This window comes from Poecilia reticulata, linkage group LG16, assembly GCF_000633615.1.
Source record: "Poecilia reticulata strain Guanapo linkage group LG16, Guppy_female_1.0+MT, whole genome shotgun sequence".
In the NCBI taxonomy this organism is placed as follows: domain Eukaryota; kingdom Metazoa; phylum Chordata; class Actinopteri; order Cyprinodontiformes; family Poeciliidae; genus Poecilia; species Poecilia reticulata.
The window spans coordinates 32,110,712-32,124,286 of NC_024346.1; the positions used below are offsets into that span (position 1 = coordinate 32,110,712).

The 13,575-nt window shown below is 40.5% G+C and overlaps 1 protein-coding gene across 1 annotated transcript in view; it reads left to right on the forward strand.

Annotated features, from left to right (window-relative positions):
• The window catches only part of LOC103478812 (SRSF protein kinase 2), a 63,201-nt gene that overhangs the window by 19,907 nt on the left and 29,719 nt on the right, over positions 1 to 13,575 (forward strand). Inside the window, exons 2-9 of the mRNA XM_017309349.1 lie at positions 1,832 to 1,940; positions 3,431 to 3,518; positions 3,686 to 3,773; positions 3,873 to 3,979; positions 5,427 to 5,592; positions 9,160 to 9,185; positions 9,816 to 10,149; positions 11,485 to 12,471. Coding sequence (XP_017164838.1) covers positions 1,832 to 1,940; positions 3,431 to 3,518; positions 3,686 to 3,773; positions 3,873 to 3,979; positions 5,427 to 5,592; positions 9,160 to 9,185; positions 9,816 to 10,149; positions 11,485 to 12,471 — 1,905 coding nt within the window. The remainder of the gene's footprint in view (positions 1 to 1,831; positions 1,941 to 3,430; positions 3,519 to 3,685; positions 3,774 to 3,872; positions 3,980 to 5,426; positions 5,593 to 9,159; positions 9,186 to 9,815; positions 10,150 to 11,484; positions 12,472 to 13,575) is intronic.

A 13,575-nucleotide genomic window follows, 5' to 3' on the forward strand; every position in this document is an offset into this window, starting at 1 on the left:
TTGGAAGTTTGCACATATCACTGCTTCTGGTTTGAATGCTTCTTTTGGACAGTACTTGTGAGACATAATTGTGGTAAAGAAAAAAAAAAAAGGCATTGTTTTTCCAACTGAGAGCAGCTGATTATCATCTTAAGAGCTCAAATATCTGAACTATGACCTCAAATCCCAGAGGAGTTGAGAGAAGTGTACTTAAAAAGAAAAAAGACCGGTTATAGTATGTTTAGATTTCATATTTGCAAGATGTTCAGGTTTTCTAGCTCTGAAACAATATATCTGCCCTTTACGAATTTATCAGTTTAGTAATTATCTGTGAATTTTGATCAAACCCTATCAATGCTACAAAAGCTTTCTGACTGGAGACAGTGACTTATCTTTCTAAGGAAACAGTCAAACTGTCAGTTTTCACTTCATTAAGAYRAGAAATCATCAGAAAAGTGAAAGAATAACATTTCTTTTATATACTTTGCTTTCAAATCATTGATGAAAGAAAAATGTGTTTATAATTTGGCAACTTCAACACACWGTTTACTTTGCAGCGTCTTTTATAGCATTGTAAAAGTTTTATGAGTAGAGGTTTTTCTTTTTGAAGCTTTAAACTKAATACCTTTTATATCCTGTCCTTTTTCATTATCTTTTGTTGTGAAAGCCAGTTTTTGAAATCTCACCATTCATACTGRAAAGGYTTTWGAGGTTTCACTCATTGACTCATTTGTCATGCTTAAAATAAACTCTTGTAAATCATRCTTACAACACTYTACAAAAACAAATATATACTGTATGTTGAATTCCTGGCATATTAAAAATCCAGCCCATAAATTGATTAATGTTTTGATAGTAGTATTAATRGATAATTCTTCAGATTTTGGCCYTGATCAATGTTTCTCCATTGTAATCTCTGCAGAAAATATRTAAAAATATCAAGGACTTGAAAGTGGTGATTATTTGTATTTTCAGTTTTTGAATCCTAAAGAGGATTTGAGCTCAAGGTCATTTCTGCTTGTTTAATTAGAAAGACATTATATTTGKTTTTTTTAATTGTTTTTTTACTTTTTAACTTCTGATACTTTTAGTTTTTATGTATTTTTATATTCACATACTTGTTTCAACATTAATTGCCCATTCGGGACTTGAATAAATCTGAAATCTATAATGGATTGATTTGAACAAAGTGCTGTGGTGAAAATATTCCATTTAATGAAAATATATCTTTACTGCATTAATGGAGAGCTTATTGATGGTGACTGTCATACTGATGTGTTTCAAGCTACAGTCTTACATATTTTTCATATCTGGTGATGTAAAAGAATTTTAATATTAAAGAAACAAAGTGCATCATCCACATCACCAGAACCCAATCACAAGAGTTGCTTTTCATTTGACATATTGCTTTTGTATTAGGATGAAAAGTAACTTTTTGCTTTTTTCGCTTTTCCGTACTTAAAGTAGTTATTAGATGGATTGCTAGTCTGTGATTATGCCAGTCATTTTAGGTGAAGGATGTTCATCAGCGCAGACAGAGTGTCTGCATAGCGTAGCATGTGATTGGAAATGTTTCCAGCTAATTTGTATAGCAATCCCGTAAATTGTGATGCATATGTTAGATATGCAGTTAGGACTAAATAAATTATTCTTACTGTTAAACATACACTTCATGAAGCCCACATTTCTGTCTGAAGAATATTTGTTTGATGTAATATTGTAATCTTTAACGCTGTGTCTCCGTGTTACGGTGCGTTGCGTAGATGCTCCTTTAAATCCTAGCTTGCCATTGTGTCAGAGTCTAATGCAGCTCTCTGTGTGACCTTCACCTTCCTTGCTTCACCTCTCTCAGGAGGATATCATCCGGTGAAGATCGGGGATTTATTCAACGGAAGGTACCATGTGATCAGGAAGTTGGGATGGGGCCACTTCTCCACAGTATGGCTATGCTGGGACATACAGTGAGTCTCGTCATGCACAAACACCTTCACTGCAGCACAATCTGAGTTTCGCTTTTTTTTTCTGTTTGCACATCCTCTACAAACACAGACGTGACCCAGAAACGGCACTCACTCAAGTCGACACATACAGGTGCTAGCTTTGAAGCGCACGTCACACGCACCGCAAGCGCACACCACACATGTACTTGTTGACAAAATCCGGCTCGTCTCCTCTCTGACAACTGCAACCAACACCGTCCTGCGCTGGAAACCGAATCTGTCGGCTTGAACYATAACTCKGTTTGCCSTGGCAACTAGGGCAGATGGCTGTCAGGATCAGCAACCAGGAGTAACCTCTCACCGACTCACTCACCAACTCATTTACTCGGGCCGCTGGTGTTAATTACACTAATGTTGGAAATAAGTTGGAGTTCGGTTGCTGTTTCGGAACCAAACTCCAACACGGTGTTGAACGAGTAAACTGTATGCCTTTTGTATTTGCAAATCTAAATTTAACAACGGATTAATTCCTTCTACATACATCCTTTCTTACATTGTTCTCTTTTATTTTGTCTTTAAAACAAAAAGTTAAGATTGTAATTGTGGGCTCTGATTTAAAATTTCTGTCATTTACTGAGGCGTAATGTTTATTTTCTTCTAATTTTCTTTCACTGCTTGGAAAAGTACTTTTTTAATATAATGGGGTAAATTTTCCCGACCCCACTAAGGGACAAGGGTGTAAAGAAAATGGATGGAATGGATGGTAAATTACTAAATAAATAAAAACATCTACTGATATCATGACATACTTAGAAACATCAGCTTAAATCTTTAATTATAAATAGTTTAAGTTTTTTTTTCTATGAGACTCAATAACTGTAAACTATGAACTATTGTTTCCTACAACAAAAAGCCCAGCAGCTCATAATCGATATTTTTTTAGTATTACTTTGAGTAGTTGGATCATTTGCCTCCTAATGGAAATCTATCTGCCAAGAAATGAGTTTTTCCATTTCTCAAAGTCTTATTAGTTATTATTATGTTGGTTTTCACAGCATGCTGGAGTAATAACAGAACATAAATTAATACATTTACTGCAGAGGCAAGAGAAGGCAAGATTGTACATGCATGGTAATTAAAACTTAAAAAAACAAAACAAGGTAGGGTAAAATAAAATATAAAAAACAAAAATATTACCATGACTTTTGTCCTTACATAAAAGCTGCGATGTGCAGTAATGTTTTCAAGGAGGCAGCAGTTTCTGTAGAGTTCAAGGAAGTTGATTTCGTAACTAAATCTTTCCTCCCTTTTGTTTAGTTCTGCTCCTGGGCGCCCAGAGAGATTTTAGGGGAATATAAATATTAGTTAAAAATGGCCCGAGAACAGAGATATCTGTTCACTCGGCTCTATAATTGCATAACGACACGTTTTCCCAGAAAAAAACAAGCAGAAATTCGGCTTTTCCAGCCTGTCCTTCAGTTTTGCCCGTCTGTGTTTGTGTCGGACTGCAGAGTGAAGAACTTCGTGGCGATGAAGGTGGTGAAAAGCGCCCAGCACTACACGGAAACAGCCCTGGATGAGATCAAATTGTTGCGATGTGTGAGAATCCGATTGGTTTATTAATTATTTTTTTTATCAGTATTAGGGGTTTTTATCCTTCCTGTCTTTTTTTTTCTTCTTTAGATCTTGCACTTGTTCACCTCTTTATGTTTTCTGTTTTCTTCTTCTATTTTAACATAATTCTCTCTCTCCCATTTCACCTCCAGGTGAGAGAGAGCGACCCCGGCGACCCGAACAAAGACATGGTGGTGCAGCTGATAGACGACTTCAAGATCTCTGGCGTCAACGGCATACGTATCCTCATCAGACGTTTTACCCGTTTTGTGTTTGTTTTTTACAAGCGTTCCCGTCATGCGAGATGTGATATTTTCAGCCCTTGACTTGTCCAACCAGATGTGTGTATGGTGTTTGAGGTGCTGGGTCATCACCTGCTGAAATGGATCATTAAATCCAACTACCAGGGTCTGCCGCTGCYGTGTGTCAAGAGCATCATCAGACAGGTGATGATACACGCGCAGCAACACGCTGCTGCGGTGGATTCCATTAAATATGGATGAAACACCCGAAACATGGCAATTCATCAAATTATCCCAGTTTGACACCTTTCATCCCCCTGAGGAATCAGATTTAATCCGCATTTAACATGAATTAGTGCCATGCTCTGTTTTTTTTAATATTCATATTTTTTTTCTTCCAATCTGAATTATTTTTTATTTTCATGTATAAAAAAGGGAAGCTTTAGCTTTCTGCCGCCTCATCTTACAGAACATTATTGGCTGGATTATTGTGTTAAAACCAAGGTAATTCAGTAGGCGTTATTAATATTAGGGACTCATCCATGTGTCGGGACAATTACAGGAAAAGATACACATTGGCATGGATGGAAGAAGTGGGTGTGATCATTTTTCATCCAGGAGGTTTTTCATAGCACAATAAAACAAAATAAGAAAATGAAACCTGATGACCTTATAAGAGGTTTGCTTTAGTTTGGTGGACTTAATAGGAGGACTTTTGCCGTCTTTGTGTCACTCGGTGGGATRAATAAATATTTCACACGATCTTTCCCCAAACAGCTGCTCTCGTCGTTTACATGATTTTGAAAGAAAAGCGAGCCGGAAACGTTGGCTTAAAGATGGATCCATGTCCACTACTTTTGAAACACCAGCTGCATGGTTGGTGYTCTTTAATAAAACCCTGATTTTGTTTAAGCACATGAAATCTTCAATTCAATAAATTAAAGATGGTCTGAGAAATGGTCGAAGCCTGAATGCATCGGAAGCTTCTTTGCTGCGTCTTCGCCCACAAATGATGATGATGGCGTAACACAACCATTCACTTGATATTCTTACATTTATTACTGAGCTGAAGGCATGATAGTTGTGTGGGAAGAGGAACAACTGTTCACACTGGGTCCCCATTAAGACTCAAAACACACACAACAGTCAGCCAGCTCTTGCCTGGGAGGGAAAATGTTGTTGTTCGTGGCGATGAACTGCTTAAAATATCCAAAGATGCACAACTTCTGTTAACTCCTGCTGCGGTTGGCTGTCCTCGATTTCGAGGCAGCACAAGGTTTATAATTCAGTTGGGTCAAACACAAGAGATGCAGACAGCGGTTCAATTTAGACTCGAGCAACACTGCTATTCTCAGACACGAGACTTGGGGGCATTTTCCCATCAGCCACCTGATCAGCATGTGAAGTTGCTGAACTCTTTCAGTCTGCCTCTTGAAAGCTGCCCAGACGATGAATAGAGTGATAAATGAGGCTGTTTTCCCAAAAAGAAAAGAAAAAGCAATATGAAAAAGAAAAAAACCTCCAAAAGATTAACTGTTTGGTTTTGGATGAGTGTTTTAAGTTAAAGTTTCTGTTGATATGCAAAAAAAAAAGTATTGAAGGAGAGAAAAATCTTCGTTACGATTGTCTGTTGATTTAAACGTCTGTGCAGGTCCTGCAGGGTTTGGACTACCTCCACACGAAGTGTAAAATCATCCACACAGACATCAAACCTGAGAACATCCTGATGTGTGTGGACGATGTGTTCGTGAGGCGCATGGCCATGGAGGCCACCGAGTGGCAGAAAGCTGGAGCTCCACCCCCGTCCGGATCAGCTGGTACCAACACAAACGCTGCTTTAGTATTTTCGTTAGAACAATTAAACGTAAATGAAACCTGGTCTGTTGGTGCAGGATTGTTGCCGACTGTGTTGACATTTGTTCCAGCGTAAAATATGACGAYGCAGGAACTGAGCGATCAAAATAGTCAAAAGAACGGAATATAATCTGGCATTACACTGTGGTGTTTTTATCCAGACTTTCACATTTTTTTTAAAATAATCATCTATCCATCCATTTTCTAACACCCTTGTCCCTCAGTGGGGTCAGGAGGTGCTGGTGCCCATCTCCAGCTAACGTTTTGGGCGAGAGGCGGGGTCACCTGGACAGGTCGCCAGTCTGTCGCAGAGCAACACAGAGACAAACAGGACAAACAACCATACACACACACTCACACCTAGGGGCAATTTAGAGAAACTATTTAACCTGACAGTCATGTTTTTGAACTGTGGGAGGAAGCTGGAGTACCCAGAGAAAATCCACCATGCACAGGGAGAACATGCAAACTCTATACAGAAAATACAGAAAAACCCCAGGCTGGGAATCAAACCCAGGACCTTCTTGCTGCAAAGCAACAGCTCTACCCACTGCGCCACTGTGCAGCCCTTAAATAATCATGGAAGCTGTTATTAGAACAACCATGATAACAAGAAGTATTATTTTTAGGGACGTCCACCCTCTGGGACATACTGCAGCGTGTTTGGCCAGTTACTCAGCTCATCTACTACTTTGGCCCAGAAGAGATTGACCCATTTGCAGAAAGGTTCCTACTTCTAATTTACATTTCCACCACATATCGTCTTCTATTAATTTAATTCTACGTCGTCTCACAGGAGTRTGATGAGATCTACAACAAAATAATCGCTGCAACACACAGTATTAGTCATTTATCTCTTAATTTCACTTTAGTTAAATTTTAAATAGTAGCATAAACAATCTGTTTAAAAGCTCACATTCATTAAACTCAGCCAAATGCAGCAGTCTTTTTTTTTTTAAAGAAAGAGTGACCCATTTCTCATTTTTGTAGCTAGAAAGACTGAAACTTTTTTTCTCTGTCTACCAATAAACAAAACATTTAGGACAAGACCCTTTTCACAGATAATGTTCTTTAAAAGCAAAATAAAAAAAAAACAACAAAACACAAGATTAGTCACTGACATGTTTCTAGTTTCGTAATGATTATTACGTCTGTTGAAATGTGRAAACATTGGAGTAGAAAAAAGCAGATGATTCTGATTTGAAATCCACATTTGAGGAAAATATTCAAAACATCGTCAAATCTAATGAAGCAGATTTCTTTGCAAAAGGATCATAAAGTTCTTGTTGCACAGAAAGGAAGGAGCTTCTTGGTGCTTCCTCGGCTGCCTCCCTTTTGGTGCTTTGAAGATTTTTTTTTTTTCTTCACAACAACTTCCTCCACTGAAAAAGAAAAATGTTCCAAAACCTCGATATGAACCCTGTCCTCTTGCTGAACCCCAGTGTGAGCTGTCAGATGCTTGCATCAGTCAGTCGTTTCCAGCAGCTTGCATTTTGTACATTTGAAAGGGAATACAACTACCAACATTGAAAACAAAGAGCGTTCTACGGCGGTGGCAGAGTCGGTCTGCGACTGAAGAGGCAGAGCGAGTTCACTCTTTTTATCCCGACAAAAACGCCTGTCGTTCATATGTGCAGCATCGGCTGATCGCGCTGTGATAAAGCAGAGGGAATGTTTCATAATATTTCATGAAGCTGAAAGATTCTGTCCCCTAACAAGGAGGATTTTCTTCTACAGGTCACACCAAAAATAATGAGGGATTTCCAGAAATAACGACACGTTTCTGTTATCAGTCCAGAGTGTCTGTGAGCCATTAAGGGAAAAATATGAGAGACTGCACATTCATAATTTTCCATGTTTGCAAAGCAGGTAGGACCAGCGAGTATCTAATGTGTTTAAAACTGCAGTAAATAATTGAAGGCTTTCATCGATCTGCAACGAGGAAGGAAGGCAGTGGGTGTGCACAAGGAATGCTTCTTCAKTTGTTTGTCATTTAAACTCCCAACAAAACACACCAAAGCAAATGCGTTTTCCCCGGATTTYATGTGACACGCCAACACAAAGTGGRGCATAATGTCTAATGTGAAAAGTGTAGCCTATGTTTTTGTTTATTTTTTATTYRGCTTCTTTTAAGCTGACCCTCTTAGAAAAACTGGGTCACGCTTATCTGAACATCTTAGAGAGGACTGTTCAATAAAATACAAAAAGTTTGGCATAACTCTCATTCCAAGATGCCCATAAATCTTACAACCATGTATCTAAATTTAAGGCCTTAAGGAGGCAATATTATGCRATTTCCAGGCACATAGCACTATTTTGTAGCATAATCAAGTAACTATATTATCTTCAGTTGTTATRAAAATGCTACACATTTCAAATATCACGTAAAAGGAATTTTAGTTTCTGATTTAATGCCTTGAAATTCGGCCTGTCTCTTTAAAATTCCTGCTCTTTCTGAGACTTCAGAAAGTCGTGACATGGCTCCTCTGTTGTTAAAGGGTTTAACAACATTTTTACCACCATTGCACTGAGATGTAGCTCACATTTCAACCCCAGCAGATCTCAGTTCCACCAGCTGTTTGCTAATTGCTTCTGGCTAGTCTGAAGAAGCTGAGTAGGAGAGGGCTTCCCCGTGAGGCAGAAAAGCTGAGTGGGAGAGGGCTTCTCTGTGAGGCAGAAGCAAGGAAGCTTGGAAACTGCAGCTCTGAGGAGGAGCTATGCCTTGAAGGCGGGGCTAGGTCCAACCAGGTGTTTTCCCACAGCTTTGTGGTTGCCATGGAGATAAATGTATTTCTCAAACATGCAGGAAAGAATCAAAGTAACACTCCAGGTGTGTTTTTTGATGAGGGAAAAACATTATAACACGATGTGAAGCTCATAAATATCTATTTTACATAATACTGCCTCTTTAAAATCATTGAAGAAGTAAGTTAGTCTTTAATATGTTACCTCAGATCTTAAATTTGATCTCGACAGGACTAATTAATCTAGTATAATCTTTTTTTTTTTTTTTTGTTCAAGCACAAGCTTGAGTCGCACCCAGACATTTTCACTGGCGACTCGAGACAGTTCAGAGTACTGGTAACAAGCTGCTAGTTAGCTGGCTTGTTTTCATCCATCATGGGTAAGTTCAAATTTATCACCAGTTTGTACATTTCTGTGGAGAAAKGGGTATTAAACTTAATTAATAAAGACCTTAAGTCTTCAATTTGAGTTGGTGAAACGTGCKGGAGCCCCGACTCCACAAAGCTAGCCTTTATGAAAACAATTGTTGAAAAAAAGTCCCGTCTCAATATGAAGGAAGGTTGGACTGACAGGGAAGCAGGTGTTCAGAGCTGAAGGTAAAATGAAWGGAGCTACACAATGCTGAGAGGAAAACCTGCTACTTGTTGGTTTGTCACATAAAATCTCAATAAAGTTCTTGGAGGTTTGTTGTTTTGCAGTGAGCAGATCTTTACCTGAAGGTCCTGATCGCTGCCTGATCAGAATCTGAAGTCACTCATCTTTGTCTTTCTGTCCGTGTCTTTCAGTTAGCACAGCGCCCCAGCTCAAACCGGTGAGTACGTCTGATGTGAGTATGAGCTAAGAAGAAAACACACATACACACTCGCACACACACACTTCACACACAACATAAAACAAAGTTAAAAGCAAAACATCCAGGTTTGTCCATGCTTTGGTTTGTGCATTTGGTTTTGTTTGTATCATGGTCAGCTGAGTTCGCTCACAAGCCACTGAGATCCAAGCAAATAAAACAGTATCCAGAGAGCTTGAGGAGGGGAACTTGATTAAAAAAGGGATGTATGCTGCCCCCTGCTGAGTGGGAGTCAGAAAGCAAGATAATTAAAACAACACAGTCATCGTTTKATCTTTTTCTGTCTGCATATCGGCAGACTTTTTGACCATTTATAAATAGAGTTTTTTTTTCTTAGACACTAAACCCACATGACTATGAAACTCAGGAACATAAGAAGAATATAAACAATTATTTTCCTGCGTGGTTTGATCAGATTTGATTGAAAATAATTCTGCAACAGCCTTCAGTTGTGGAGTTTGGCATCACGTCTCATCAGTCAAAACTAATAACTGAATAATCCACCATTGGTATTTCTCATGCTATATGTCTATATCGACATGTTTTTTTCCTCTGATTTATGGGTACATTACTTTTYCCTTCTATTCCCAGGTGGGAAAAATCTCCAAGAACAAGAAGAAGAAGCTGAAGAAGAAACAGAAACGGCAGGCCGAGCTGCTGGAGAGGCGGATGTTGGAGATCGAAGCCTTGGAGCGAGAGGCCGAGATTAGGGAGGAGAGAGCCAAAGAGAGCGGCGACAAAAGTGACGCTGAACGCAGCCTGCCTTCGCCACAGCAGCAGCAGCCGCCGCCGCCGGTGGCGCCTCTAGGACCCAGCATGGCTCTGGGAGAGAGCGACGACGATGATGATGATGAGGAGGATGGAGAGGACGAAGAGGAGGAGGGAGCAGAGAGGGAAAGACCCGTCAGGTTGACGAATCATACATGTGAGTTCTGTTGGTGCATCGTCAGAAATGTGTGAATGTCGGCATACGTTTCTCATATAGGTGCACAAGTTTGAATTTACTGTGGATTTTCTCATTCACACAGGGTCAGAATCTAACAGCGGGTTGTCTTACAAAGTTACAGAAAAAAAACCTTCATTTTTTTTTTTTTTTTTTTTGCCTAACTGTGGCTGAACATTTTAAATCTTTTCTCATTGGAATCAATGAAATCGTTTGGTTTTCTGAGACAAACCTGGCTTTTAGAGCACAGTCCATTCATTGAACCAATGTTATTGAGTGTTTCAGGTCACTGCTCCGTTGATGATCAAACTGTGATTATCATTCGTYGGGACGTTAAAGAACAACGCCGGACCCACCGAGGTCCAAACCTTTTTACGACCTGGAAAATGGCGTAACGGAGTCAGCAAGAGGCTGCAGCTAACAGTTGTTCTACTAATCGATTATTCTAACAATTAATCGATCAATAGGATTATGCAGATTTTTCATTTAACCACTGAAGCGTATTTTATACAATATTAGACATACGTTTAAAAAAATGCTAATAAATGATTGAGTTCCTTTTATTTTTAAAACAGTGAAAATAAAATTGTTGCCAAAAATGCAATAGCAGCATTCCCTTAGTGTTTACTTGGCCATTTGTAGGAAAGGCTAAGGAATTACTTCCAATGTCAACATGGTGAAAAAAACTCCATCCCTTCTGTTTGACTTACTGTAAATAAATACAGTGTAGAGATAATCTATTGATTATTTTTTGGGAATTAATCAGTTAGTAATTGGAAAGCAAAAGGTGCTCGATTGGAATTTTTTTTTTCTTTTTACAGAATTTGAAACAGACGAAACTAAAAATGCTACTTGAGAARTTCATATAAACGTAGACAAAAAATTATCTTTCATCTTAAACACAAAATGTAAATATTTCTGATATTTATAKCTGATGGAATGACGCTTTCTGTGGCGTGTTTGATTCGGTTCAACCAGGTGACAGAAACACGCCTGAAAACGTTGTTGTATTTTAAAAATCGTCTCAGAATTTGCATCGACAACTGGAATGGAGGCACGGCTTGTGATTCAGCCCGTCAGCATGCAGATGCAGTTTTTTGCTGCCTTGTGAATGGGAAGGATGTGGATCGGCTCCAAGCTGATTCACAGAAACAAACGTTTTCTCCGTCTGCCTCCTCCTCCTCCGCCCCCCTGTCTCTGTCATGTTCGTACTCGCTTTAGTTTGCCTCTCCGTTCGCCTACGTCGTCTTTGACTGGACTTGCTGTTTATCCCCTTTCCACCCACTTGCTGTTTTTCTGCCCTTGTCTTCGTATTAGGCGCAGCGCCTCCCCAGGAGCAAAGCGAAACGCCCCAAATCCCCGCTGATAGCCAGCAASAGGAGGGGGAGGAAGAGGAAGAAGAGGAGGCCACGCCTGTCGCTGAAAAAGACGCCCCCATACCCYCTGCCTCAGAAGAAGGTAAGGGAGATTCAGGACAAGCAGATGGGGGAGGAGAGGAGGAGGAGGAAGAGGAGGATGAAGAGGAGGAGGAGAACGACGAAGTGGAGGAGGAGCCACTGAAAGTGACAGAAAATGAGAATGTGAAGGAAGAGGAGGAGACGGAGGAAAAGGTAGAAGAAGAACAAGCGGAGGAGAAGCAGCAGCAGGAGGAGGATGGAGACATCGGAACAGAGGCACCAAAGACTGAGAGCAAAGCCGAGGAGGAGGAGGCGGCTGCGGAAGAGGAGGAGTCAAAGGAGCAGGAGGGGGAGGAGTATGAGGAGATATACGACGACGAAGAAGACGATGACGACGATACGACAACAACGACGGCGGACCTCTTCACAGACAGCACCTCTCCGGTTAAACCGCAGATCACTAAAACCAACTCAGCTAAAACTAACGGGCACGTCCTGCTGGTCTCCGAGTCGCTGAGACAAAACCCCGGCACGCCGCCCACCCCCTCGCCCACGCCCGAGCCCGTCCTCTGCCCCCTGGTGGAGTCTGAGCTCAGCTACACGGACCGGGACATCTCGCTCAGCTCCGGGTACGAGATGTACAACGGCGAAGTGGCCGAGCCGGCGCTGACCAACGGCTCCAGCGAGCAGCACCGCGCCACCGTGCCCCTCTTCCCCGACCTGCCTCTGGACCCCGAACCCGGAAACCCGGTTCCCGTGGGGACGGTGGACATTGGGACAGAACCCGCAACAAATAGCCCCACTGCGGACCGCAGTCGCACCGTTTCATCGTCGAGCACAGGAGACACGCCAAAAGGTAGAGGGCATTGGCACAAAGCATGTTTTATTTCCCTTCTGCTTTGCTCTTGCGCTCATTTATAATGTTTTATCACAGGAAATACCAGCAACATGTCTTAAAGTCTGCGGTAGTGACTTGACAAGCACATGCAGGGTTTGGGAATTCAGTTTAAAAGCTGCAGAATTTATGAGATATTGTGATGGTTATTTTTACCTACAGGGAACCATATTATAGTACTGAGACCACATTATAACAACAWACCAAATATATGTACAGATAATAGATCAGTTATTCTATAAAGTTCCAAAAGACATCTAATAGTCATGAGTATAGGCATGAGTCTGAAAGCTTTGAAGGATCCAAGCGGAGTTTTTATTATTACCTTGTTGGAAGGTGTCAGCTCTTCTCATCTGTAATAATAATCTCCTTTCCAGATTTCATCAACACTTAACTGAATAATGTCTACAGCGACAGAACATTCAAATCTGCAAACTAATGTGAGATAACTGCACGCACAAACAAACTCTGTTTTAGAGAACGATTCAAAGTTTTCCACCAAAACTCGTCCCTCTCTGCTTGTTCATAATGACTCRGCACCARTTACGCATCCACTGACGTTTGACATTTTACTATCATTACCTTGAACTGTTGCTGAAGCAGCTGCTTGATGTGAGATTACATGTCTGTTGGTGTGTAAGCTCTTTTTGTCTGCAGCAGTTGTCCCTCAGTTATTGAAGAGGTCTGAACTCTRTTGATTAGCTACGTTACTGTTGTTCAAATGCAAAATACGTTAAGATTAGGGTMATTTTCACTTGAGCGTCAGCTAAAAATACATCCAACTTAACCTCCTTTAGGTGCCTTCTTTCGCCTTTTYCTCTACTTCGGACTGTCGTCTTTACAGTTTACTTCACTCCTGAGAGTAGCACAGCGCACAGTAGCCATCTTCACAGTCAGACGACCAACTGTTGTTTTTGTTTAAATAAGTCAATTTTAATATTTCATGATGCTTTAATTCGTTTCAGACTGACTATAGTTAGTAGTATAAATACTCAACTGTAGGCTTTAACATGTATTAGAGAAAAAAAACCTTTATTCTGAAGGTGTGGCAGCTTTGACTTTTGAGCTGTTACATGTAGAGGAAACCCTGCATTTTGGAGAAGACCTGGGATTTCC